Source organism: Sus scrofa, chromosome 15 (genome assembly GCF_054392235.1).
Source record: "Sus scrofa isolate SSC_HxYL_T2T_F1_AM1 chromosome 15, Sscrofa_HxYL_maternal_Yorkshire_Landrace_v2.0, whole genome shotgun sequence".
Classification (NCBI taxonomy): domain Eukaryota; kingdom Metazoa; phylum Chordata; class Mammalia; order Artiodactyla; family Suidae; genus Sus; species Sus scrofa.
The window spans coordinates 147012368-147038033 of NC_139397.1; the positions used below are offsets into that span (position 1 = coordinate 147012368).

At 44.9% G+C, this 25666-nt stretch overlaps 1 protein-coding gene across 16 annotated transcripts in view; it reads left to right on the forward strand.

Moving 5' to 3' along the window:
• Positions 1-25666, forward strand: part of DIS3L2 (DIS3 like 3'-5' exoribonuclease 2) — a 360467-nt gene that overhangs the window by 137580 nt on the left and 197221 nt on the right. For all 16 annotated transcript variants that reach the window (XR_014828689.1, XR_014828690.1, XM_084997947.1 and 13 more), the window contains 2 exon segments: positions 14407-14507; positions 19069-19316. Coding sequence is in view for 14 of the 16 variants with exons in the window: in XM_084997947.1 (XP_084854073.1) it covers positions 14407-14507; positions 19069-19316 (349 nt within the window). In the remaining 2 variants the exon portion in view is untranslated.

Sequence of the window (25666 nt, forward strand, 5' to 3'; positions counted from 1 at the left end):
TCAGTCAATCTTGCCTCTTCCTGCTTCATTTTCCTTATTTGTAATAATAAAACACAACTTCATAATAAATACCTGCCTCGACTTCTTTACAGGGTCTTGCATAAATCAAATGAGGTAATGGAAGGGAAAGTACCTTAAAAAGGACAAAGCATAGCGTTTCGTTATGGGCATTTTCCAAGTCCTTTTTTGAAGCCTGTTGCCTCTTGAAGCAGCAAGTGTCAGATGAGTCTTCCTGTAGAGGTTCTCAGGCCACATGATGTCAGTGATGAGCCCGGTGGCTCTTTTGGGCTGTCCTTGTCCACCAGGGGTCTCTTGCACCTGCCCACTCACGCCTCACGTCCAACCAGACTGGACCTTTGGAACTGCGAGCTCCTGAGCACTCCCTTCCCTCTTCTGCCTTTGCGTCTCTGTGCCTGCTCTTTTCTGCCATGAATGCTGCCTAATTCCCCATCCCCTCCTGTGAAAATTCCTCTAGGCTTCAAATGTCAACTGTCACTTTAAATGTGTATTAGTGACTCATCGCTCTGTAACAAATTGCCACAGATTTAGTGGCTTAAAACAACACATTTACTCCCACGTTTTCTGAGAGTGAGTGTAACCTCATAAATAGACATTTGGCTTCTGCCCCTGGTTCCTGACCCAGGGCTCCTAAAGACCTTGGAATTTCCTGAGTGATAGGGGTGCTAGGAGCATCTTTTGTTCTAAATAGTTGCTCTTTGACCCTGGTTCCTTGACACGGAGCTCCTAAAACCCTTGTCATTTCCTGAGTGATGGGGGTGATAGGAGCATCTTACACAGAGCTCCTACATCTCTTGGAATTTCCTGAGTGATGGGAGCATTTATTGTTCTGTAAGGCAGTTCTTGGTGGACTCCTGGATAGCTTCAGGATAGAGTTGTTCCTAAAATGATTCTGATCATTTCAGGCCGTGGTTAGAAGCTTGAAATTCTCACCAACTGCCCCCACCACCACCACCCATCCTTCAGGGAGCAGAGAGGGGCTGAAGATTGAGTTAAGGATGGATCATACCTATATGATGAAACCTCCGTAAAAATTTCTGAACTGTGGGGTTCAGAGAGGTTCTGAGTTGGTAAACACATCTGTGTGCTCACTCCCCAGTTCCGTGGGTGACTCACTCCTCACTTCCATGGGTGTGGCTCTCTCCCCAAGTCCATGGGGACAGAGGCTTCTGTGCTCGGGATCCTTCTGGACTTCCTGTGTACCTCTTTGGCTGTATCCTTTATACTAAACCAGTTCATGTAAGTGCTGCCCTGAGGTCTGTGAACCACTATAGCAGATTAATCAGGCCTAAGGGTGGGATCAGTTTGTAGCCAGCTCAGACAGAGTGTAGGTATCCAGAGACCTACTAACTGCATTGGGCGTCTGAAGTGGGGGGGCAGTCTTACGGGACTGAACCCTTATCCTGTGAGGTTTGTACCAACTCTGAGTAGTTAGTATCAGAATTGAATTAAATTACAGGACACCCAGGTGTTGTCCACAGAGAATTCGAGAATTGCCTGGTGTGGAAAACCCATACATTTGGTATCTTGAGAGTTGTGAGCAGAGGAAACAAGGTTCCCCTTTAGTCGGGAGTCTGGGCCCGGCCTGGCTTGATCCTCTGCTCCAGGGTCTCCTACAAAGCTGCAGTCAAGGTGCTGGTCATTGAAGGCTCTGCTGGGGAAGGATCTTCTTCCAGGTTTATGTGGTGGCTGGCTAGATTCCGTTCCTTGTGGGCGTTTGGCCTGAGCACCTCAGTTCCTTGCTGGTTGCTGGCAGGAGGCTTCCTTTAGCTCCTTGCCGCCTGGCCTCTCTGCATGGCAGCTGGCTTCATCAGATCCAGCAAGGGAGAGGGTGTGTTGTCAAGGTGAAAGTTAGTCTTATGCAACCTAATCATGGCAGTGATATCCCATCATTTCGGCCACCCTTTGCTGTTGGGGGCAAGTCATGGGTCCTGCCACACTCAAAGGGAAGGGATTCTACAGCGGTGTGAGGCCAGGCGGTGTGAGGATCACTGGAGGTCATCCTAGAGTCTGCTCACCACACCGCGTTCTCCCATGAGCCTTAGTTCCTCCAACTACATGTCATCTTTCCTTTTTTTTTTTTTTTTTTTTTTTGCTTTTTTAGGGCCGCACCTGCGGCACATGGAGGTTCCCAGGCTAGGGGTCTAATCAGAGCTGTAGCTGCCGGCCTACACCACAGCCACAGCAATGCCAAATCCAAGCCGCATCTTCGACCTACACCACAGCTCACGGCAACGCTGGATCCTTCACCCACTGAGCCAGACCAGGGACCAAACCTGCAACCTCATGGTTCCTAGTCGGATTCGTTTCCGCTGCGCCATGATGGGAACTGATGGGAACTCCTGATCTTTCCTTTTTGTGACTCTTCTTTATAGCTACTTTTTTTTCCACTTCGCATTCCCTGACCGATATTATTCTGATGGAATATTTTATTTACCTCATATAGTTGCTTTTGCTCAACTTTCATCTACTTGCAACCCCCAGAACAGAGTCTTGTACTCAGCAAATACTCTGCAAAAGATCTCTCTTCCTTGGAAACTGAAGGGGCAAACTATTGCTCTCCTGTTAACACTTGAATCCTTTTGCTCCATAGAAGCTGTAGAAGAGCCATTATAAAACCTTCAGATTTGCCAGTTTGGCATCAAAAGCAGTGATTCATCCATGTCTACATAACCTGGCTGAAGGGATCAGTCTGGTTTGCATTTAGAGCTAGAGCTTATTACCTTATTAAGGAGAAGCAGTGTTGCATTAAAGATGCTTCAAACATCAGCTGTTTTGAGTGGTGCATTGTTCTATTTCCTAGGGGGCTTAATGGTTCTCAGAAAGGATGCAGCCTATAAAAATCAATTTTTTCTTCTTTAAACTGTCTTTTTTCATTCTCCTGGTAATGATCATTTTGGAGTCCTACTATTTTTTTAGGTCACAGCAAATGAATTGATAAAGAGGACTAGCTCTTGGAGAAGCAGCATTTTAATTCTTTCTCTGTTGCCAAGCAGTGGGCTGGATCTTATTATCTCTGTTGGGAATGTTCAATAGGATGAAATATCACATGTTCTTTCAGACACTTGGAACATGAAAGAGATATAATGTATGTCTGATATATGTGGGATCACAGGCTCAAAACAGAAAAACTCATTTACTTTAGCTTCCTATGCTTTGAGGTTGGTCTCTGCTCAACCTCTGTGATAGCCCAGCACCTTTTTCATGTTTTTCAAGTTTTGATGAAGAGTTAGGCTTTAAAAGACAGGTAAAGAAACACTAGTCAGATTTTAGTAAATATTGTGTTTCTGGTATTGAAATGATCCTATGATAGTAACAGGTTAAGCTCGGTTCCTTTAAGAAAATCTCAGATGGAAGTCAGCTTAAACTTGGGGGAGTCATTCGTCTGTTGGGAAAGATGCAGAATTGGTAAGTTAAAGCCAGCCATAGTTGGAAGCACATAAGTGTGTATGCCTACATTTTCGGTCTTTTGGGAGCCATGAAGCTAAAAACCAATTAAAGCTTTAGTAGAGAGAAATTTAAAAGTGGTTTCTCCAGGGCAAGAGAAAGATTTGGAGCAGAGAGTGCTCAGAGAAAAGAGGTGTTGATGATGTAATTAATACAGTTAACAGCTGGGAATGGGAATCAGTGCAAAGCCTCATCTGAGAAGATGAGCCTGCACAGGACTCAGGTTTGGGCCCGAAAAGCATTCCATATGGGGCATGGCCCCAACTCAGGAACCTGAAGGTATCTTCATGGTCAGTCTGGTGCAAAGGGTGACCAAATCCTGCCCAGTTGTTAATTTCTCACCAGTCTGTAAATTAGAACAATGAAGGAAATTTGGGTGGCAAAGGGATTTTTTTTCCTTTTAATGCTTGAGTATTGGCATTCTTTTCCTTGATTTATTCATCCTGTTGCTCTTAGGTCCTTCTTTCCCCAGTCTCTGCGCATCTGTCTCCTTCCAGGCAGCGCTATCATCTACTTGATGCAGACCCGCATCTCCAGCTTGGGTAGAGGACCTTGATTGTACTTATGCCCCATTGTCACCCCAAACTCCAAAGGACCCAAGAATTGATTGACGTCTCCCAGCATCTAATCACTCAGGCACATCTCAAAAATCATGTTTTTTTTTTTTTTTTTTTTTTCCCCCCTTCTCACTTCCATTAATCCTGTTCGAATCCTAAAGGGTGTGTGGCATCATGGGAAGAGGGTGAGACAGAGGTTTGACTCCTGCCCTTGCTGCTTCCCAGCTGGTGTCCAGGAGCAAGCATGTTATTTGATCTTTGTGAGCCTCATCTCTAAAGTTGGCTTGATAATACCTGCCTATCTTGTGAATTACCGGGGGCAATTAACTATGGTAGTGCATATAAATCACCTAACCAGTGCCGAGCATGTGCCACAGGTGCCCAGTAACTAGTTATTGCTGTTTTGAATGCATAGAGCGTGGTGCCCCGCGTGTTCAGGCCACTGTTTGGGGACGCCGTTTGCTGGTGATCCCCGCCCCTGGGAATTGTGGAGCCCAGCTCTGAATGTATTAGGTATCCCTCACCTGCCCTGGCACTTTTCAACAGGTGCATTGACTTTTGTGTTTCAAAAAACAAAAACTGCCTCCTGTGCCCTTGTCCCGTGGAACCGCCTTGGCTCTCCATGGCCAGGCTTGCAAATGGCTTGTGTCTAGACTGATCTGCTCCTCCACACATTTTGTTGCAGTGAAGTTGGCATCTCTCTCCTTCCGCCTGAGGTTAATGCTTTCCTCTGGTTTCTGGATCCCATCCCTTCCTGCCCGGGGTCCCCTCCCTTTCTTCATTGTGTCCCCTTCAGCCACACCTTCCTAGTGGTTCTTTCCTATCAGCCATTAACTGTGTTCAAGCCTCTCTTATCTTAAAGAAACAGAAGAACCGTGCTGTGGTTTCCTTCTCCCTGTGGCCGCCACGCCACACTCCACTCCTCCCAGGGGCCTTGCGGAGCCCGGTGCCCACCCTCGCCTCGGCCGCCCTCCTCTCTCAGTCCCCCACGCTTCGGGCTTCACCCCGTTTCCTCCCGGGCCCTGCTGACCGTACTTTTCTCGCGGGAACGCTGGCTTTCGTTGGCCCCGCTGACCTCACATAAGCCTGGTTTTTCTTTTGTGTCTCCTCACGCCTCAGTTTCCTTTGCAAAATTTCTCCTTGTGCTCTCTCTTTTTACATTTATGACATTTATTTTTATATTCAATTCTCCCATGTTATTACATTTATTACAGAATATTTCCAGTTCTGAAGGAGGTGCGTTAATATTATTGCCTGTGCTTTCTCGCACAGTGTGGTTCCTCACTGCTGTGCCCTAGGCTCTCTTCCCTTCTGATTCTCAGCCGCCTTCGAGGGAGCCTGTCCGCTTGTTCATTTGTCCTCTGTATACAGGCAACAGACCCATTTCTGTCTCCAGCCCAGACCTCCCTCTGAAGCGTCAGATCTACTAGCCAGCACTTCAGACTCACTAAGTGGGACTGAGCTGACATCCCCTCCTGATGCCCTCAAGATGCTCTCCCTACAGTGGCTCATCGCCCATTGGTCTAGAGCGGTGGGGCCCCACTTTTGTCCCCTGAAAGGCTTGTTCACCTTGCTGGGCTCCACCCCTAGAGGTTCTGAGTCCTGAGGTCTGGGATGGGGGCTGAGAATTTGCTTTTCTAAGAGTTCCCAGCGAATGCTGAGGTTGCTGGTCAGAAGACTATACTTTGAGAGCTTCTCTTATAAGGAAATGTGGCAGTTTTTCCCATTCCTCACTCTCCCCAGGTAACCTCCCGAGCCTTCCGTTCCCTGCTAGCATCTGAATAATCTTGTCAGTTTTGCCTTCTGTATACCTCTCTATCTAGAACCCTCCATTCCCTCTGCCACTAGTCTGATTTATTGTAATACCTGTTTACAGGCTTCTCTGCCTCCAAGTTCACTCTAAATCTGCCCCCCCCCCCCACCCCAAGCTGGCCCAGTGTGGACTTCTGAAAGCATAGGTCATGTTAGTCTTTCTTCTGTAGCTCTCCATTGCCTTTGGGGTAAATCCACACTTGTTAATGTTGATCTGGCCTCTTCTTACCTGTATAGCATCATCTCATGTCTCTCCTTACTTTGCACAGAATATACCAAGCATTCAGAAAAGTACATGCAATTTAAATATATATTATATAGCAGCTATTGAGTGCTCTCTGTGCTCCAGCCCCTGTAGCACTTTTACACACATTCATTTCATTTCATCTTCTCACTAAACTCTGTAAGATGGGTTGCATTTTACAGATGAGGAAATGTGACCTATTTTATAATATCGCCATTGTCTTGTACACCAGTCCTGTCCAATCAGTTGTGTCCAGGATAACAGGGTTGGATTCACTCAATACTGACAACAAGAGCTAATAATAACCCTGACAACAATGATATTAGTAGTAGAATCTAACAGTTTTTTTAAATGTACTTTGTGCCAGGGTACTACATGAAAACATAACTCAAGCTGTTCTTCATTTGTAAACAAGGAAATTGAGAGATGGAATATCTTGTTCGAAGCTACAAGTTCAAGTTCATAGGACCTAGGTTTAATTTTAGGTCTTGTGTCTCCAAAGCTCATGCTCTTAACTACTCCATCTTTTCTTTTTTTTTCCATCTTTTGAGGGCCGCACCCTCTGCATGTTGAAGTTCCCAGGCTAGGGGTCGAATTGGAGCTGAAGCTGCTGGCCTGCACCCCAGCCACAGCAATGCGGGATCTGAGCCATGCCTGCGACCTACACCACAGCTCATGGCAGCGCTGGATCCTTAACCCACTGAACGAGGCCAGGGATTGAACCTGTGTCCTCAAGGATACTAGTTGGGTTTGTTACCACCGAGCCACAATGGGAACTCCATACTCCATCATTTTTATGCGTAGAGGCAGTGAAGTTATTTAGAGAGCTGTTTATACTTGGCATCTTCTACGATTTAAAATCCTTTAATGTCCGTAGGTGAATTATACAATTTTTGGCAGCCCTCCCATCCTCATTGGAACCCACCCACAGGTGCCTATCTTTCTTCCAGATCTCATACTTGGTGGGAAGAGTTTGGACTTGGAGTCGTATTGGGTTCTGACCCCACCTCTACTAACCATCTCCTTGGATGAACCCTGGCATAAGTTACTTTACCTCTTTGAACTGCTGATTGCTGTAAAAACCAGAATGCTAATGCTTCCCTCTTGGGTTTGCTGAGAGAAATAAATGTGAGAATACCTGCCTCTTCTTTCCATCCCTTGTGCTTCTGCCTTAATGTCCCACTGGGCACTGTCACAGTGCTTCCCCACGTCTCCTTCTTGTGTTTCCTGCACGGATCACCGCTGCCCCTCCCTCTTCTCACTGAGCACACTTCCCACTGGGCTCTCCCCTCTCAGTCTGTCATTGGTCACCGTGCTCTACACTGCCCCCTGAAAAATATTTCTGAAATATAGGCCTTCGTGACTTTCTGTTGGCAGCAACGGTGAACTATTATTCAGACACTCACCCTTCCACTGAAACAACCAAAAATATTTGGTTAAAATACAAAACCCAAACAACACAAAACCTTACCCTTCTTCTCAAGCCTCATAGAGCTGACAGACCCTACCAGTTAAAATTGGAATGGAGAACCCATGCAAGAGTGCAGATTTGATCCACAGTTTTGAGGTACAGAAATAAAGCCAAGATTTCTCACAAGAAGCTGGGACCTCAAAGGACTACGCCATCAGGGTAAAGGTAGAACTGAAACGTACCAGCTCTCTTGTGGAATTCCAGCCCAGGTTCAAGCCAACTGGATCAACCAAGGAATCTCAAGGTTCGAATTGGTTTATGGGCTGGTAGTACCTCTGGATATCTGGCAAAAGTAAGTAGAAATTATTTCAAAAGGAAGGTTTATTCAGCAAAGGCCTCAAATTATTTAGTATACAGCACATAAATATAATCAGGCACCCAAGCAAACCATACTCCAAGGGCAAGGACTATTAGCAACCAGAAGCAGCCCTTCCTAAATAAACATTATCAAATATTGGAATCATTGCCATTTATAAAAATCATCTCCGGTGTTTAAAGAAATGAAAGATAAACTTGAATTCCTGCAAAGAATAGGAAACTATGAAGTGTGACATAGCAAATTAAAAAAGGAAGAAAATAAAACTGGAATTAAACATGACAGTAATGAGATTTAAAACTCAGTGGGTAAGGAAAAGTGTATTCAATTGAATAATTTAAAGAAAACTCAATGAATGGACTTAACAGAAGATTGAATAAAGCTGAAGAGAAAATTAGCAAACTGGAAGATGGTAAGAAAATTATCCAGAGTATGTCGTGGAGGGACAGATAGAAAATGCAGAGGGAGAGGGGGAGAGACATAAATAGAGTGAGGTCTAAATAAGTTTAATTGGACACCTAGAAAGGAGATGAGACAGACTGAGCAAAGGTGAAATTTTAAGGTAATGGCTGAAATTTACTGCACCAGTTGAGATTCCAAAGCACAGGTTTAAGACCAATGATTGCAAGTAGAGTTAAAAAAAAAAAAATTCTAACTTTGATACATCAAGGTGAAACTGCAGAAAACTAACGAGAAAAATCTAGAGAAGAAGACAGGTTATCTTCAGAGGAGCTATAGACTGACCCTTGACTCCTCATCAGATATGATTCTTATATCATGTTACTCTCAAAATTTTCAATGCTTTTCTTCCCTAAAATGTAAAATGCATGCTCTTTTCATGTAAGGCCTTTTGTGGTCTGGTCCCTGCAACATGTTTAAAACATAGAACCTTTGTCCTTCTCGTTGTATTCTTGGTTATGTACTTTTGGTCTTTTCCCTTTTTGGAATGCTCCCACGCCCATGCATTTAGCCAGCTCCTACTCAGCCTCCCCATTTTCAGCTCAGGGGTGCACTGTTAACCTGCTGGCTCCCTTCTCACTACCTTTGGACACCTTACTTGCCAGCAGTCACCTACCCCGTGTACTTAGAATATTTGTTTGCATTTTGTCTCATTTCTAGAACATGAGCTTTCTGAGGACAGAGAGGGGGTCACGTGCAATGCCTGACACTCCACAGACACTTAGGACCTTCACCAAGTTGACGGTAGCATTTCGGGGAGTCCCATGGCCACCTAGGCGCTATCACGATGTAGGTTTTCATGGCTCTTCCCATGATCCTCTGATTCTGGCTTGTGTGGAGAACGGATCACCAGTCTGCACCAGGATCCCTGCATGATGTCATCGCCTGGCTCTTGCCCCTTCGTTACTCCCATTTCCTTGTGAAACTGGAATGGTCTCCCCATTACCCATTGTGTGAACTTATGGCATGGACCAAATGAGGTGATGTCTGTGAACACACTGTGAAAATTCTCTGACATCATACAATTTCAATAGCTTTACTTCAGAGTGAGAAACTTGCTTGGGCTGGCGAACTTGAAGCATAGCAGATGCTTAGAACATGAATGTTCCCTTGCCCCTGTGAAGGCTTGTATTGTCATTCCTACATCTCACTGGGGAGAGTGGCCCATGAAGTGAGTTTTCCTCGTTGATGGATTTTGAGGGATCCGAGGGGAATTGTTTTCATGTGCAGATTGGTGTTACAGTTTTTGTTGAGTTCTTGTCGGAACTTGTAATTTCTATGACCCTTCATTCAGAGATGGAAAAATTGTGTATTTGTCAGAGTTTGTCACTCTCTTGATTGAAAGATTGGAGCACCTTTTTACCCAATCCCTTCCTTTTTTCTTCACATTGCCTTCACTTAGCCTCACAGTCTAATCATCTGGAAACCTTTTGATGCATTCATCAGGTGTTGAGTCATCAGCCTTATTGGTCCATTGTTTATATATGAGAAGGCCAAATCAAAATCATTTTTCTTACCAAATTAAGGTATTGGATTTGCACCTGTTCTGTGTAAGAGGCCATGCCAGCTCTAGCAAACCATGGCATTTTACTTTTTGAATATTTAAAACAGAAGTTTCAGATAGTCTGTAGAAAGTAGGATTTCACTGGATTTTTTCCTCCTAGGGTGTTTCCTGGAGAATATAGTAAGCAGTTGCTTATATTAGTAGTGTGTCTAGTTTTTAGACAATTCTCTTTTTTAAATGAAGACTTTTGGTAGTCACTAGTTTCTAGATTGTTTTTCGAACTAGAAGAGGCCGCAGAATGCATGAGGCCAGCTTTGCCTTTCAGTAGGGCGAAACGGAAGGTTTGGGGACCTATAACCTTTTCCGTTGTTGAAGACTGCCAGTAACTCTGCCCTATTCTAGTAATTCTTTAAGGAGTTTTATTGTTCTGTCAAAGCAGTCTTCCTGATATTTAATCAAAAGCACTTGTAACTTAAGCCCTTTTCTTATTCTGTCATTCATAGTGACGGAGGCACACTTTAGCAGCATTTTTTTTTTTTTCTTCTTCTTCTCAGAAATCTCTCTCAAATCTTGCCTCTGTTCACTCTCACTGCCACTGATTTAATTTAGGTTCTGATTGGGTCTCGCCTAGACTCTAACCCCAGCTTCCTGAGATTTCTGCTACTATTGTCTCTCCACTCCAGAATGCTGCCACATTCATAGCACTGAAATGTTTGTGTCCCTGGCCTTTGTAATGCTTTGTAGGATCGTATCCAAGCTTAGCAGTTTCACTGTCTAGACCTGGGTGTTAAGAAGTATAATCCCTGGGGGGTGGGGGGATGTGCGTAGGCTGTGGGATGGAAATCCTGTGAAATTAGATTGTTATGATCATTATACAACTACAGATGTGATAAATTCATTTGAGTGAAAAAAAGAAAAAGAAAAAAAAGTATATTCTTCTGAGAGTGGCATGAAATCCTAAAATATCAATGGCTCCAAAAAGAGAGTTTATTTCTGTTTCACAGAAAAGAAGAACAGAAGTAGACAAGTCAGGGCTTTTAGGATAGCACCACAGCCCTTAGCTTATTCTATTGCCCTGCTCTGCACGGTAGAAGGCATCCTTGTCCTGTAGCCTCCAGAACCAAGATGGGTGCTTGAGGTCCAGCCATCACATTCACATTCCAGCCAGAAGAAGGAGGAAAGAGGGAAAGGCTGTACCTCTATCCTTTAAATCACTTACAACACTTTAACCTGCATCTTGCTAGACAAACTTAGACATTCAGGCCATAACTTAGTTGCAAAGACTGAGGAATGTAGCCTTCTAACTAACGATAGAAAAAAAAAATCAGAGTTGTGATTATTAGGAAAGAAGAGAATAGATGATTGGGCAGTAGCTAGCGTCTCTGCCGTGGAACCTCTCCCACCTGGCCCCTAGTCTTGTGTTTCTCCTCTTCCCCGTCCCTTCCTGTCCAGCACTTGTGTCCTCAACCCTCAACTGTAGTTAGTAGCGACAGGCTCCTTCACAGCTCTGGGCCATTGTGCAAGTGCTGGCCTCTACCTGGAATGCCCTTCAACTTCATCTCTCTCCGAAACATCTGTGCATCCTTCCAGCCCCAACTCACTTCCTCAGTGCATTTTTCTTCCTTCCTAAATGCTGACAGCACATTACTTCATACTTGAGCACGTATTGAAGAGCTTCATGAATTGAGTAGTTGAAGAGACTTGGGTTTGAATTTCTTCTCTGCAGCTTGGCCTGAAAAGTATAAATATGGAAGTTCTTGGCATATAACTTACCCTGTAAACCATAGTCCAGATGGCTGTTTTCGAATTCCAGACCTTCGTGATGAACTGCTCACTCCACATCATCACTTGGTCTTCCAGGTGGCCTCTCAAATAGAACCACCTCTGAAATCGAACTCCGGATTTCCTCCTCCTCTTCTGGTCTTTACTGTGCCAGTAATGCCTCCGTCAGCCTCGCTGTAGATGTCAGACCATAGGAAGTGATCTTGCGTTTCTTCTGTCTAAAGCCTTGTGTCTCATTGCCACCACCGTTCACCCAAAATATGTCTTCAGTGGATCCTTTTAATTCCACCTCCGTGCCTGCGTGGTAGCACTACCCCCTCGTGTCTGGATAGTTGGAACTGGTCTCCGTGCATCCCCTCAGGTGGCTAGTCTCAGGTCAGGCAGTCCCGTTCTTGAACAAAGTCCTTAGGCAGCTTCCTATTGTTTGTGGGTTTAAGCTCAGTGTTCTTAACTTCTGCATGGCCCCATCTGACTAGGCTCCTGTCTACCTCTCATTTCCATTTCTTGTCAGGCCCATTCTTGCTCACTGTGCTCCAGCCTGTGGTCTTTCCTGTTCCTTGACTGTGCCAAGGACTTCCCACTTCCAGCCCTTCCCAAGTCCCATCCCTACCCCATCCCTGGGGTCTTTGGTCCCCTTCTCACTCCTACCCACACTCTCCTCCTATATGAGCTTAAATGTTACTTGCATACAGGGCCTTTCCTGACTTCCTAATCTTAATTATATGTTCGCTTCCTCCTGGGGAGTATTCTTTCATTCTTAGCATTTATCACAATTTATAATTTGTTATTTATTGAGTATCACTCCAACATTAAACTGTATGTTCCATAAGGCTTGAGACCCTATTTCTTTTATTCACAGTGAATCCTTGATGCCCAGTGCTCAATCAATGCACATGGAATAAATGAATAAGCAGATGATCTTGCGATGAAACAATGTGATAGATTCTCTCATTAAATAGACACCTTTGCTGTTCTGTATGGCAAGACGTAGTTGTTGGAAACCTATTAAGTGATTCACTTTTCCAGCCTGGCATTGTATTTCTTCACATTCATTGAGCCTACCTATGGTGCTCACCTGCAAGGCTAAAACTTCAGTTTAATTCATTAGAATGCATCTTTGTCTCAACAAAGCCTTGTTTCTGCCAGGATATGCTTACGAACACAGAACCTGAAAAGGTCACGTTTGAGTGCGATGGTGTTGGGCTCACGCACCTCCATGGCTTGCCTCTTTTTTTTTTTTCATACAACCTGGCATAATCTTTGGAACAGAAGACTTGTTTCTTGTTGGGATGGAATCTGAAGCAATTGTCATTTTAAAATGAAGGCATCAGTGACTGTCAGAGAAAGCTGCATGTCCAGGATTTGGGTTGTCTTGGAAAAGCCCTTCCCTCGTTGTCTTGATTGCCAGCTCTTTAGACCAAAAAACTCAGATTTCAGATACTAATCTTTACCAGATCACCTTGTTCTGCACACACTGGCAAGATAAGTTATGAAGCAGGTCAACAACCTGTGTGTATTTTTTTCTCCCTAAGAGTATATAAAAGGTGGTGTTCTGGAAGCATCTGATGAGTTTGGAAGCCTGAACTTGGTCTGAAATCAAAGATGACCTTGGGTGATGTCCCTCTTCTGCTGAGTGACAGGGTCCATGACAATGGGAAGGAAAGTGTTCATTTGTTTTTTCTTTTTAGACAACAGTCAGAACTGTGCTCTCCGTGGGCACAGCGGCAGGTAGACCTTAGCGAGGGTGGAAAACCACCCAGTTGATGGTTCTTAAGCCCCAGTGGGTCAGATCATGTCAGTGTTTCCAGGGTACGCCCAGAAGAAAGCTGGCTTTTAGCTGAGCCTTTGCTAAGAGGCAGCCAGTCCTGAAAAAGGACTGATTTATTTATTTTGGCCTTGGTCATGTCTAAATGATGATAAGTACAAGTCTCTCTTAGCTAGCTGGAGTGGGTCCCACATGAATTGCTTGTGAACCCTAGCATCCAGAAACTCCAGTGTAGTTGGATAAGAATATTTTTGGGGGGAAATCTAATGCAACACATGAAAATACGAAATATTAAATGTTCAGAAGTGTGTAATTTGCTGCTTTTTTTCATGAGTGGTTTTAATACTTCTGGTCCAGAGCCTAACTCCCTCTCTACTGGGGAGATGTGGTTTCAGTTTCTTGGGTGAATGTGCATTTTATAAGTTTTTTAAGAAAGGAAATTAAACATTAAAAGACTTTAAGTACTTCACTCTTTATATAATGTCACTGAGAAAAGCCAGGAAAATCGGGGTTGGCTGTTTTATTTGTTTATTTAATAAATATAATCTATTTTCCACCATTTTGTTTGTTATGGCTGGTACCAAGGTACTTTTAAAAGTTAACATTTATTTTGATTTTGTTTTATTTCAGCAGATGTGCATAATAAGTTAACCTATCTCTATTCTTCGTTGTGGGCTGGGGTAGTGTATCACACTTAGTTTTTTTTGGCATTTGGACACGTAAGCGATTTAGTGTAATTCAGCCTAATTTGCTGCTCTCCACTTGTATGATGCCTAACATATGAATAACATTAACTAGATAAAATGTGGCCTGCTGAGTGTGAGCATTAATACAAGTGACGTAACTAACCTTAGCTAAGTCGCCTAACCTAACCACTGTGGGCCTGGGTTTCCTTTTCTGTAAAATGAGTAATTTGGGGTAAATGGTATCCAAGAATTCTTGCAGCTCTGTATTTAAAAATCCCATGAGTCTGTGTGTCTGATAGCTGTGTGTCCAACTGACTCCTCTTCTTTTCTCTCTTTTTAAATTAGGAGAAGAGGGAGCCGGTGCACCAGTTACAAAAGACGAGAACACCCTCATGTCCCAGGACGCAAGAGCCTCCCCAGAGAAGTCGCTGCAGAGATCAGCAAAGGTCATTGTCTGTTTTCTCCACTTGACCTGCGAGCTGCCTGTCGCAGGTCTCGAATTCGTTTCAGTTAGGACCATCGTTGGTCAGTTGATCAGGAGAGTCAGTGGAAGCAGGGAATCATGAAGAGTGAATCTTTTTTATAACTTTAAACATACATACATATATGCACTCACCTGTCTTTGGAAGAAGGGCCAACGCCTTTTCTCTGTGTGTGTGTGTGTGTGTGTGTGTGTGTGTTTATTGAGGTTCTGCATTACCTGTTTCTGCTTTAGCGGCACTTGTCACGTGACATTTATGATTTCCAGCTTGGGTCGTGTAAAGTGGAGTGAGAATTTACGTACTGCTGAAGCAGTATGAATGCAGACTCCTCCTTGATTTTTACAGTTTTTGCTCCAGTTTTTTTTTATTATTTTTATTTTTTATTGTTGTCATGCCCATATCTAATTCAAAAGTTCATTTTTAATAAGTCTTTTTTTAGCTTTTTCAAGGTGTTTTAGTTATCATAGTGACGAAAAAGATTGTTTTTGTATCCTATTTTTTGCTTTGTGTAATTCAGTTTTACCTTTTAATTATATATGCATTGGACATATGCAGATATGGGATCAAACACAGCTGGCCCTTGCCGTGCAAACAGCTCCTCGTGGAAGGACTGGTGCAAGAACGAAGGAGGCAGTGCGTGAGAGCACAAGACTTCCTCCGCCAGAGGCATCTGTTGGCACTCGTGACCTGGGGATGCGGCGTCGCCACCCAGTCTAACAGATTGATTAGCAGAGTGTCTCCTGCATGTCGACATGAGGAATTTCTAAATTATATTACATTTATGTTACCCCCCCAATTGCCCATTCAGTTATCTAGATCTTGATTTTAATAGGAATCATGGATATGAACCACATAGGCAGCATGCTAGGTGTGGAAGATTCTACTAAACAGAAAGGCTGTAGCCTGGATCTGGCTCACAGTCTGATGTTTTGTTTGACCTGTGCAATATTTAAAAAAATTTCGACTCAGTCATGTACATTCAAAAAAAAAATGAGGTGTGTTCACATTAAAAAAAAATCAAGCTTCTGGCTTCTCTTGACAAAACAAAACTTCCGGCGGCACAGGGCCATACTCTTAAGTGACTTTTGTCAGCGCTTTGGTTAGGCAGCCCTCTGTAGATGGAACGTGTGTTCTGCAATTTGCTACTGCCCCCCAATGGTGCTCTTCCTCTTGACATTCTTGTTTTTTGTTTTGGGGTTCGGGTTTTTTTTTTGGTAGTTTCTTAATGAATTCATTGGAAAATTGCAAGTCTAAACAACGCTTGTGTGCAAAACTTGCACTGTTAGTAAAGTCATTCTGTGACAGCTAACATATGAAGCACAAGTAATGTCAAGCTGCTTTGTGTACTTCTTGTTCTGTCAAATGTTAAAACACAAAGCAAGGCCTTCTGGGTCAGACAAGAGGGCATGGAGTCGTTTATCCCTGCTCCTTCCTCCCTGCTAAGTACGGCCACAAATTCTGGACCAGAGTAAGAGACAAGCAAAGGGGAATTCTGAACGATGAAGAGAAGAAGGCAGACTAGGTGGGGACCGTAGGACTAGAAGAACAGTGGAGGAGCGGGGCGCTTTAAACCCTCCACTGACAGCAGGGGCCCAGGCCTGGGCTCTCTGGATCCCATGCCAGCCCTGGAAGGCGCTCCAGCAGACTTGCCCCTCTCTCAGGTCCGACAGGAGGCCCTTCAGCAACGCCAGGCAGTCCCGCAGCACCTGGCAGAGGAACGGACAGGGATCCCTGCTGGTGATAAGTGGCCAGGAGAAGGACTCTCCTTCCCCCACACCAGAGACCTCTCTTCCTCCCGGAGAGACACCAGGTGCCTCTGACAGGGGGGATCCTGCCAAAGAAGTGGCCCAGCCCCCGGAGCCTCTTTGTCCCTGTGGGCCTCAGACTCCCCTCCCCACTCAGAGGTAGCAGGCAGCTAGGGGAACACCAGGACAGGGGTTCTGCCCCAGCAAGCAGCCCGGCATGGGAAGCCCCTTTGTCCTCGCCGGCACGAGACTCCCTTCCCCCATCCAGAGACACCTGGCAGCCACGTGCACCAGCAGAAGAGACCCTACCACACCCAGGATGTGGCCCAGAAAACCTCGATATCCTCATAGGCCTGAGATGCCCCTCTCCCACCCAGAGATGCCGGGCAGCTGGGTAGCACCAGGAGAGGCTGCCACCATCACAGAAACCCTAGGCAGGAAGTCTGTCTCTGTGCGAATGTGAGCTGGGATTTGTCCTCACCTGCTGTAGAGAGACCTCCCAGGGGGCCAGGCTGAGGAGGTTCTTTCCACCCCCTGAGCAGTACCAGCAGAAGCCAGTGGGAGCCCCAATGGTACCCTGTCAGTCAGACATCGAAATAGCACCACAAAGGCTCTGAAAATTAAGTTGTCATTGGAACTACAGCTCACAGAAGTAGTCTAGTACCTGCATGCTAAACCGAGACAGTGACTGCTTTATAAAAGGAAAGATTTAAGTAAGACCTTGAATCTACTTACGTTATAGCCAAAAAGTCCAAGATTCAACAGAAAAATCACCCTTATTCCAAGAACTGGGAAAAACACCCGTTGAGTGAGGAAAGACTACTAACTGATGCCAACACCAAGATGCTGCAGTTCTCTGACAGTAATTTTAAAACAGCCGTCAGAGGACGTTCCCGAGTGGCGCGGCACATTAAAAGTCCAGTGTTGCTGCAGCTGTGGCACAGGCCGCAACTGCAGTGTGGGTTTGATCCCTGGCCTGAGAACTTCTACATGCTGTGGTTGTGGCCAAAAAGAAAAGAAAAAAAGCCATCATAAACATGCTTTATTAAGCAATTAAAAATTCTCTTGAAACAAATGAGAAAATTGAAGGTCTCAGCAAAGAAATGGATGAAATATATATATAAAGATATATATTTATGTAAATGTAAATACATATATAAAGAAATATATCTATACATTAAAAAGAATCAAATGGAAATTAAAGAGCTGAAAAATGCAATAACAGAAATAAAATACTTGCTGGATGGGTTCAGACATAAAGTAGAGGTGACTCAGAGCAGATTTAGTGAACTTGAGGCTCAGATCAATAGAACTGACCCAGTCTGAACAGAGAGAAAATACTTGGAGAAAAATGAACACAGCCTCAGAAAGCTGTGGGTCACTAAAAAAGATTCAGCATTGGGATCATTGGAGTCTCAAAAGGAGACGGAAAATGGGGCTTAAAGAACAGATTGTACCAACTGGGAACCAGAAGAAGAAAAATCTTAAGTGGTTTTGAGGTCCTAGCAACAATTGTATAACATTAATGTATAATGGTGTCCATCTGTTTTGATTGTAATTTTCCTTTCTGGTCGACTCAATAACTTGCATTTAAGGTTAGAAAGAGCCATGGCCGAATTATCCCAGAGGTGAGGGTTTTTAGGGTAGACACCGTGGGAGGACAAGAGCGGTGAGGCATTTGATGACGTAGGCAGCGGGACTCGAAGTGATGGAACATGGTGTCTCTGGGAGGCAGGCTAAGAGGTGGCTAAAGTGTCATAGAGAACAGGCAAGGGTCGAGGCTCTAGTGGGCTTGATGTGGGGTGGGGTGGGGGGGGGCATAGGAGGGTAAGAGCACCGAGGGATGGGTCAGCCCAAGGGGATGTGTCTCTTGGTAGAAGCAGCACATACTTGTCATGTGGTCATCTGAGTGTTGGCCTAGTGAAATGAAAGATTAGGTTCAATCTTGGAAAGGGAGTTCCCTAGTGGCTCAGTGGGTCGAGGATCTCACAGTGTTGTCACACCATGGCTTGGGTTGCTGCTGTGACGCAGGTTTGATCCCTGGTCAGAACTTCTGCATGCCATGGGTGTGGGGAAAAAAAAAAAAAATCTTGGCTAGAAGGAAAGTTTAAAGGTTTTAGCCCTTGAAGGCATAATAAAGAACAGTTTTTTATGTTTAAAACTTTTTTTTTTTTTTTTTTTTTTTTTTTTTTGCTGCACCTGTGGCATATGGAAGCTCCTGGGCCAGGGATCAAATCCAAGCCACAGCTACAACCTACACTACTGCTGCAGCAATGCCAGATCCATAACCCACTGTGCTGGGCCAGGGATTGAATCTGGGCCTCAGCAGCGACCCAAGCCGCTGCACAGTGCCGGATCCTTAACCCACTTTGCCACAGGGGGAATGCCTGTGTCTACTAACATTTTTTTTTTAAATAAACAACCGCTGTATTGTTCATGTGAGATACTGGTGTGGTACATGTGAGAACTAGTACCTGAGCCATACTTTCCTGCTGGAGTCTTACATATCTCCTTGAGACATAGGTCTTGGTTCTGAAAGCTCATTCATCTAATTCGTCCGTGTATTGCATACATTTCCTTGGGTGTGTGGGCTCACTGGCTTCAAATGTTGCAGTTTAAATGTAGATGACTTAGTTACAGAACATCACCGAGAGGGACTTCATTGGACTTGGGAAACCTGCTAGACCCAGGTGGTGACCACAGACCGTCCTACTGACTTCTCCCAACTGGTCTCCTGTCCTACAGATAAACAACCTTGACTGTATCTTCGGTATTTTCAGGTGGTTTACATCTTGGAGAAAAAACATTCCCGTGCAGCAACTGGCTTCCTCAAACTCTTGGCTGATAAGAACAGTGAGCTGTTCAGGAAATATGCCCTGTTTTCTCCCTCGGACCACCGAGTGCCTAGAATTTATGTGCCTCTCAAGGACTGTCCCCAGGATTTTGTGACCCGGCCGAAAGATTATGCCAACACACTGTTCATCTGCCGCATCGTGGACTGGAAGGAAGACAGCAATTTTGCCCTGGGGTAGGTGATCTCTGGCAGGAAAAACCACAGATCCCAGACAGAGCTTGGTTTAGGTAAACTTTAGGTAAACTTTTAAAATGTATTTTAATTGTTATTTCTTCATTGAAACATGTCTACTTGGCATAATTTGATCCTGGTGTTTCTGAAATGGCCCTTTGCTCCCACCTCAGCTGGTCACCTCTGCGTTCCTTGAATTTGCCAAGCGATCACCTTTTTTGTTTGTTTTCGTTTTTTTGGCATAAAACATAAGAACATTCTGAGCTTCTGTTTATTTCCTGTTATATAATGAATCCTGTTTGTACTTGTGGACTTGCAAAGGATTCATGGCATCAAATAATCAGAGCCCTCTTTTTAGACACTAATGTTAAAATATTGAAATTCTAGGCATATTCAGGGGACCTCAATCTCCCATGCTTTAAAATATATGAATGTAAAGGTATGTTTGAATGCTTTTTTGATCTTTCTGACATTTCAATTATGGCATTAAAGATTAAGTCACCCTACCATAAGCAAGGAAAGAGTTCTGTGTTTTTAGGGAAACATTCAGATTATGTGGCCACAAAGCATCATGGCTGGCCCCTTCATTGTAATCTGAGGAAACTGCTGGACCCAGCTGTTTGATCAAATGCTCTGCCCCTTTCCTTCTCACAGTTGGTATTCATTTGGAAAGAAAAGCAATATTAAGCCTTAGCTGTAATCTGTAGCCCTTTATTATGGATGGTGTCTGGTTTGGGCTTCCCAGGCATGCGGGCTAGGAAAGTTTGCTGTGGCACTCACTTTGCGTCTCATTTGGGGACTTGCTTTTTGGTCCTCTAACTTGTGCAGGATGGACCCTCCTGGGAAGGTCCTGTGGCTGCAGGGTGGGGATGTCCTCATGTTTCTTCCACACTTTGCCTCTTCCGGCTAGCGGAGGTAAACCAGCTCAAACCTGCGTGTCAGACCTAATGCCGTTTAAGAAACCCTGCCCCGGGCCGCCGTCTCCGCGCCGTGAAGATCGCTGTGCATCTCAGGGCCACTCCGGAACGGTTGTACTTTCTGTTTTGCTCTCAAGTGCTGTGGTTGCAATGTCATCGTTTTTAAGCCTAACTCATTATCCAAAAGTGACGTCAACCCCTTGAGCCCTAAATAGCCCTTCTGAGAGGCTTGCCAGTTTCTCACCATCCGCTCAAAGGGCTCTCGATAATGCCTGTGCCACCTGGCCCCTGGCGATTGTGCCCGCCACACTCTGCTTGGCCGTGGAAAGGGAACACTTTCACATCAAGGCAGGAAATCCAGCCTTATCTTTTATCTGCCTTGCTGTCATATCCCATTGTGTAGACTGATTGGGCTCCTTCCTCACTTTGCAAGTTGTAAGGGTGTAGCAGGAAATCTTGACTGTGTGAGTTTCTCTGGTCGCTCAAACGGCCCTTCAGCTTCCTTGTTTTACAGCCCGGCCATTACTTCATCAAGAACTCTTTTCTTGTGGATAAAGAACAACAGTAATCCAGAAAGGAGTTAGGCCTTTGAAGCAGCAAGGACGTTTGTTGACGCTAAAGAAAGAATATTAAAATATACTATAATCATATTAATGGTGTTCTTTTCACAATACAAAAATCCGAGGAGTCTCATAGTTGGATGGAAAGCTGCTTTTGCTCTACCTTCTTACCGTAAAGACATTAAACATTGTCTTTTATGGAAATAAGCCTTTTGAAACCTTTGTAGAAATGAGAAAATTTATCTTAAGAAATAAAATGTGGCAGGTTTGCATGATGAAGTTCTCAGCCGACGTCTGTCTCCTGAGGGGCGCGGGCTGCAGCTGTTGCCTGTTGGTGGTCTCCGGGCCGTTTGGTTCTGGCTGTCAGTTACTGATCTTTAGGAGCTGAGGTCACTGTTTCCCCATCAGAACATGCTGTGCCGTGACTGCCTGGGCTTCCTCTCGCATCTTTGCCAGGTTTGGACCAGGAGCACGAAGGAGGTCCTTGCTATGGGTATGAATGTGTGTGGTTTGCTTCCATAGAAACTGCCTAAAAGCCAAGTTTAGCCAAAATGCCTGCCTTCTGAATTTCTCCTCTGTCCCTACACTCTATCCTTGGTTTTTGTTTGTTTGTTTGTTTTTTGTTGGTCTTTCTGTCTTTTAGGGCCATACCCTCGGCATATGGAAGTTCCCAGGATAGGGGTCCAATTGGAGCCACAGCTGCCGGCCTACACCACAGCCACAGCAATGCGGGATCTGAGCCGCATCTGCGACCCACACCACAGCTCATGGCAACGCCAGATCCTTAACCCACTGAGTGATGCCAGGGATCGAACCCGAGTCCTCATGGATGCTAGTTGGGTTCGTTAACCACTGAGCCATGACGGGAGCTCCCCTACACTCTACCCTTTGAAGCATTGATCTTCTGCCTATATAATGGCTATGAATTAATCAAGTCTGAAGTCCTTTACTTCCTCTGTAACATCAGTTCATGAGGCGGGTGTTGACCACATGTTTGGTCACTGCTATATTACATGAGAAATAAAAAGGTAAACAAGCTGTAGTTTCTTTGTTTAAAGACCTTATAGCTGGATGCAGAGGGACTTTACATAAATGTCATAGGATTCATTTGATTCTCAGAAATGGAAATCTACTTGACTTAATTTAAATGAAAGTGGTGCTTACTATAAGAAAGTGGTGTTCTTCTGAAACCCAGGGCAGGAAGTGTAGGCAGGTGTCATGAGGAACTCAGAACTGGCGAGGTGGCAAAGGAATTCACAGCTTCTCTCTCAACCACCCTGAGCTGTCCAGCCACCGAAGGTATCTTTTCTCTGCCCCTTTCTGCCCTTGAGCTGTACTACTCTGCTTTTCTCTACACAGTAGCCATCTACTTGCTCAGTAGCATTCATGGCCCCTACATGGCACTGCCAGTCCTCCACAGGTCACACACTGAAGTCTAGATCACAGTGCAGAATTTCTAGGGGAGGAAGTCTTTACTGGTCTGTTGAGACAGTTATTTTCCCCGGTCAATAGTTTTAACCAGAGGTGGGGGGTGCCAAGGTCCCACGATCCATGGCCCAGTTACCAGACACCTCTCTGGCAAGGAGTGTGGAGAAAGCACATGGATTGAATGGCCTATCTCTTTGAGTCTAACAATAATATGAAGCAGAGTGTTGTAAATTCTTCCACAGGGATAAAATTATTTTTCTGGAAGTTTAGAGGAGGCTGATGAATGGGGAAGTCCAGGATTGCCTCTTTGCTAAAAAATTGCCCTGAGAGTCCAGGGCGGGTGGGAGGGGCCATGACCAGAAACAAGCAGTAGGCTCTCGGCCTAAGATGAGATGGGAGAACCTGGAATAAAGAAGCTGCAGTGAAGGAAGCAAAGGAATAAGAAGCTTCAGGGGAGATGAGGAAGGTAGTTTTCTCAGACGTGATGACTGATTGGAAATGGGGCATGAAGGAGAAGGACAGAACCTTGAAGTCTCAGGCTTCTGACTCGGGTGATGGAGTAGGTGACAGTGGCGTTTAATCATGACTCACCAAGAGCATCTCCTGCTGTTCCCTTCACTTATACCCCATGGCTCGCCTTTTCATCACTGTGTTCACAGATCCGAAGCTGTACACACTGCACTTCCCTTCCCAGCAGTGTCTTTCTCTTCTCCCCAGTGTTGATTTAGTGAAATACTCAACTCTGAAACTTAGCAGTTATCCACTTGAAAAGGGTTCCCTGGCTCTGAGTCCTCCATCACGGATGCTCCCATAGTTTCTTTTGATACCATTCCTGTAGCTCTCATCTGCTTGTGTTATGATTACTTCCGTAAATTATTTACTTTGCCACGCGCTCTTTCGGAACAAGGATACTCAGTGAGTGAGTGCTGGCTGTCCGATGGGTAGATGAACATGATTTGATGACCCCGAGGTCTTCAGCCATGTTGACTAGCGAGATGTTATACCGTAAATCAAGCTGGAGAACACAGGAGGACCTTAGAACAGAACGTGACCAGAACCAAGTTTTTATGGTTCAAAATCAACACTTGATAACAACATGTAGTCCATATGTAAGCTCCGGTGAAGAGCCCCAGATTTAGAACCTTTTAGCAAACTGGTTCGGTCGACTGCACATCAGCAGAGCAGATGATTTCAGTAGCTTTGGAAGGGCCTCAAGGAGGCCGTCAGTCTCGGTGCCCCTCTTAAGTGGAAGCGTTGCTTCTCTGGCACTTTGGAACCTCCAATCAAGAGGAGGCTAAGGACTATTATAGTACTCTAGATCTCTCCTTGTTAAGAGTTATTTTTCATCTTGTCCTTGGAATTGTCAGAAGAGATTTCACTTGAGCCGTATTCACCTCTGGGCGTCACATTGTCATGACTCAGTCCTGTATTGCTATCAAAAACCTAAAGGTTAGCTGGTCTTAGTGAACCCTTACTGGCTTTTGGGAAACACTGCATTTTGTTACGTATCACAACATAATTAGTACTTTTTATATTTAGTACTGGACTCTTTTTCCAAGATAAGCCCCATTGGCTTCCTTGCTGGAATGATTTATAATCATTCCCTGGAATGATTTATAATTATATAATCAGACTTACATTATTAAAGAGTTTCCCAACTCTCTCTCTTTTTTCTTTTTGCTTTTTTAGGGCTGTGCCTGCGGCATATAGAGGTTCCTGGGCTAGGGGTCGAATCAGAGCTACAGCTGCCGGCCTACACCACAGCCACAGCAAGTCGGGATCCGAGCCTCATCTGCAACTTACACCACAGCTCAGGGCAACACTGGATCTTTAACCCATTGAGCAAGGCCAGGGGTTGAACCCTCAACCTCATGTTTCCTAGTTGGATTCATTTCCCCTGCGCCACGATGGGAACTCCTCCCAACTCTCTTAAATCGTCTTTCCCTTTAGACACTCTTACAGTGGAATTCGTGCCTCTCTTTTCTCAGACCTTTGTGAAATCTGCAATCCTAAGGTCTAGAGTTTATAGTCCCAGCCTTTCCTTCCAGGATGTCATGAGCATGGAAATATCAGGGTCACTTTCTCCTAGATTGGTCATGATTTCTCTTTCTGGAATATTTAAGGTTAAATCTTGAAGAAAACGGAAGAGTTTTACAGCAGCTACTGTGAGGAACACGATAGTGTTTCCTTGGCAACGCCGAAGACTGACGGAAGCCGTATGACCTGAATTGACCCAGAGCAAACCGACATATTTATATTACTTTCTCTAGCAGACTTTGGTAGCTTTAAGGGATGAGAAGGAGGAAAATGAATAGGTCGGTGCATGGGTAGCAGGAATGAGAAATTTTGGCTTGAATGTGGGATTGTCTAAGCTTAATGGGAGACTCTAAAAATGAGAGATAGAGAATGGGTCTCAGTACTGCTCATTTTTCTTTTTTTTTTTTTTTTTTTTTTTTTTTTTGTTCTTTTCATGTCCACACCCGAAGCAGGTAGAAGTTCCCAGGCTAGGGGTCAAATCATAGCTGCAGCTGCTGGCCTGCACCACAGCCGCAGGAATGCAGCATCCGAGCCACATCTGCGACCTACACCACAGCTCACAGCAACACAGGATCCTTAACCCACTGAGTGAGGCCAGGGATTGAATCTGCGTCCTCATGGATCCTAGTCGGGTTTGTACCCAGCTGAGCCACAGCAGGAGCTCCAGGACTGCTCATTTTAATGAGAGTGAAGGGCAGCAGCTTCCACTGGAGAGGGCGACTGAAAGGAGATGAAGGGGAGACCTGACTGGCCATGTACGGAGGGGCGGAAGCAGCTGGCGGGGAAGGGCGTCTGTTCTGGTATCTTCTTCAGCTGCCCCTTTACACCCGTGTGGTTTCTGTTACCAGACAATCAGGAATATTTATGGACTGACGGAAGCAAATACTTTGACTCTCAGGTGTGGTGGTTCTCAGATTGCTTATGAGGTAGGTAGAATTGGGGAGATGGTCATTCTATGACATTAAATTGGATTTGGGAAAGTGAACCAGTAATCAGGGTGATAGAAAAAACAAACAGGGTAAATTAGTTTGTTTCATTGCCTGCAGGATTAGCAAATTGAAAAATAGCTCTATCCAGTCCTTCCCCCTGTGCAAAACAGTTATTTCACCTTTTCACGAGAATGTTCTTTATCTGAAGATTCTTGTGAGAAGAGGCTATGTTGCACAATCCTGAAACCGTGCCTTAGCAAACTTGGGCTTTGTAAGTCCTTTTCAGGGGGTATGGCCCTCACTTGGCTGGTGGACAAAAAGCAAACCAGGCTGAGGAGGGGGCTCTTTTTTGGTGACTGTTGGGCTCCACCTGGTGGCCTATGAAGATCAGCTTTGGAAAAGTCGACACCTTCGCCATGGAGGGCGTCCTGGCCAAAAGGGAGCAAACGTGAAACGAACGGAGGAGGATGGTCCTGATGCGG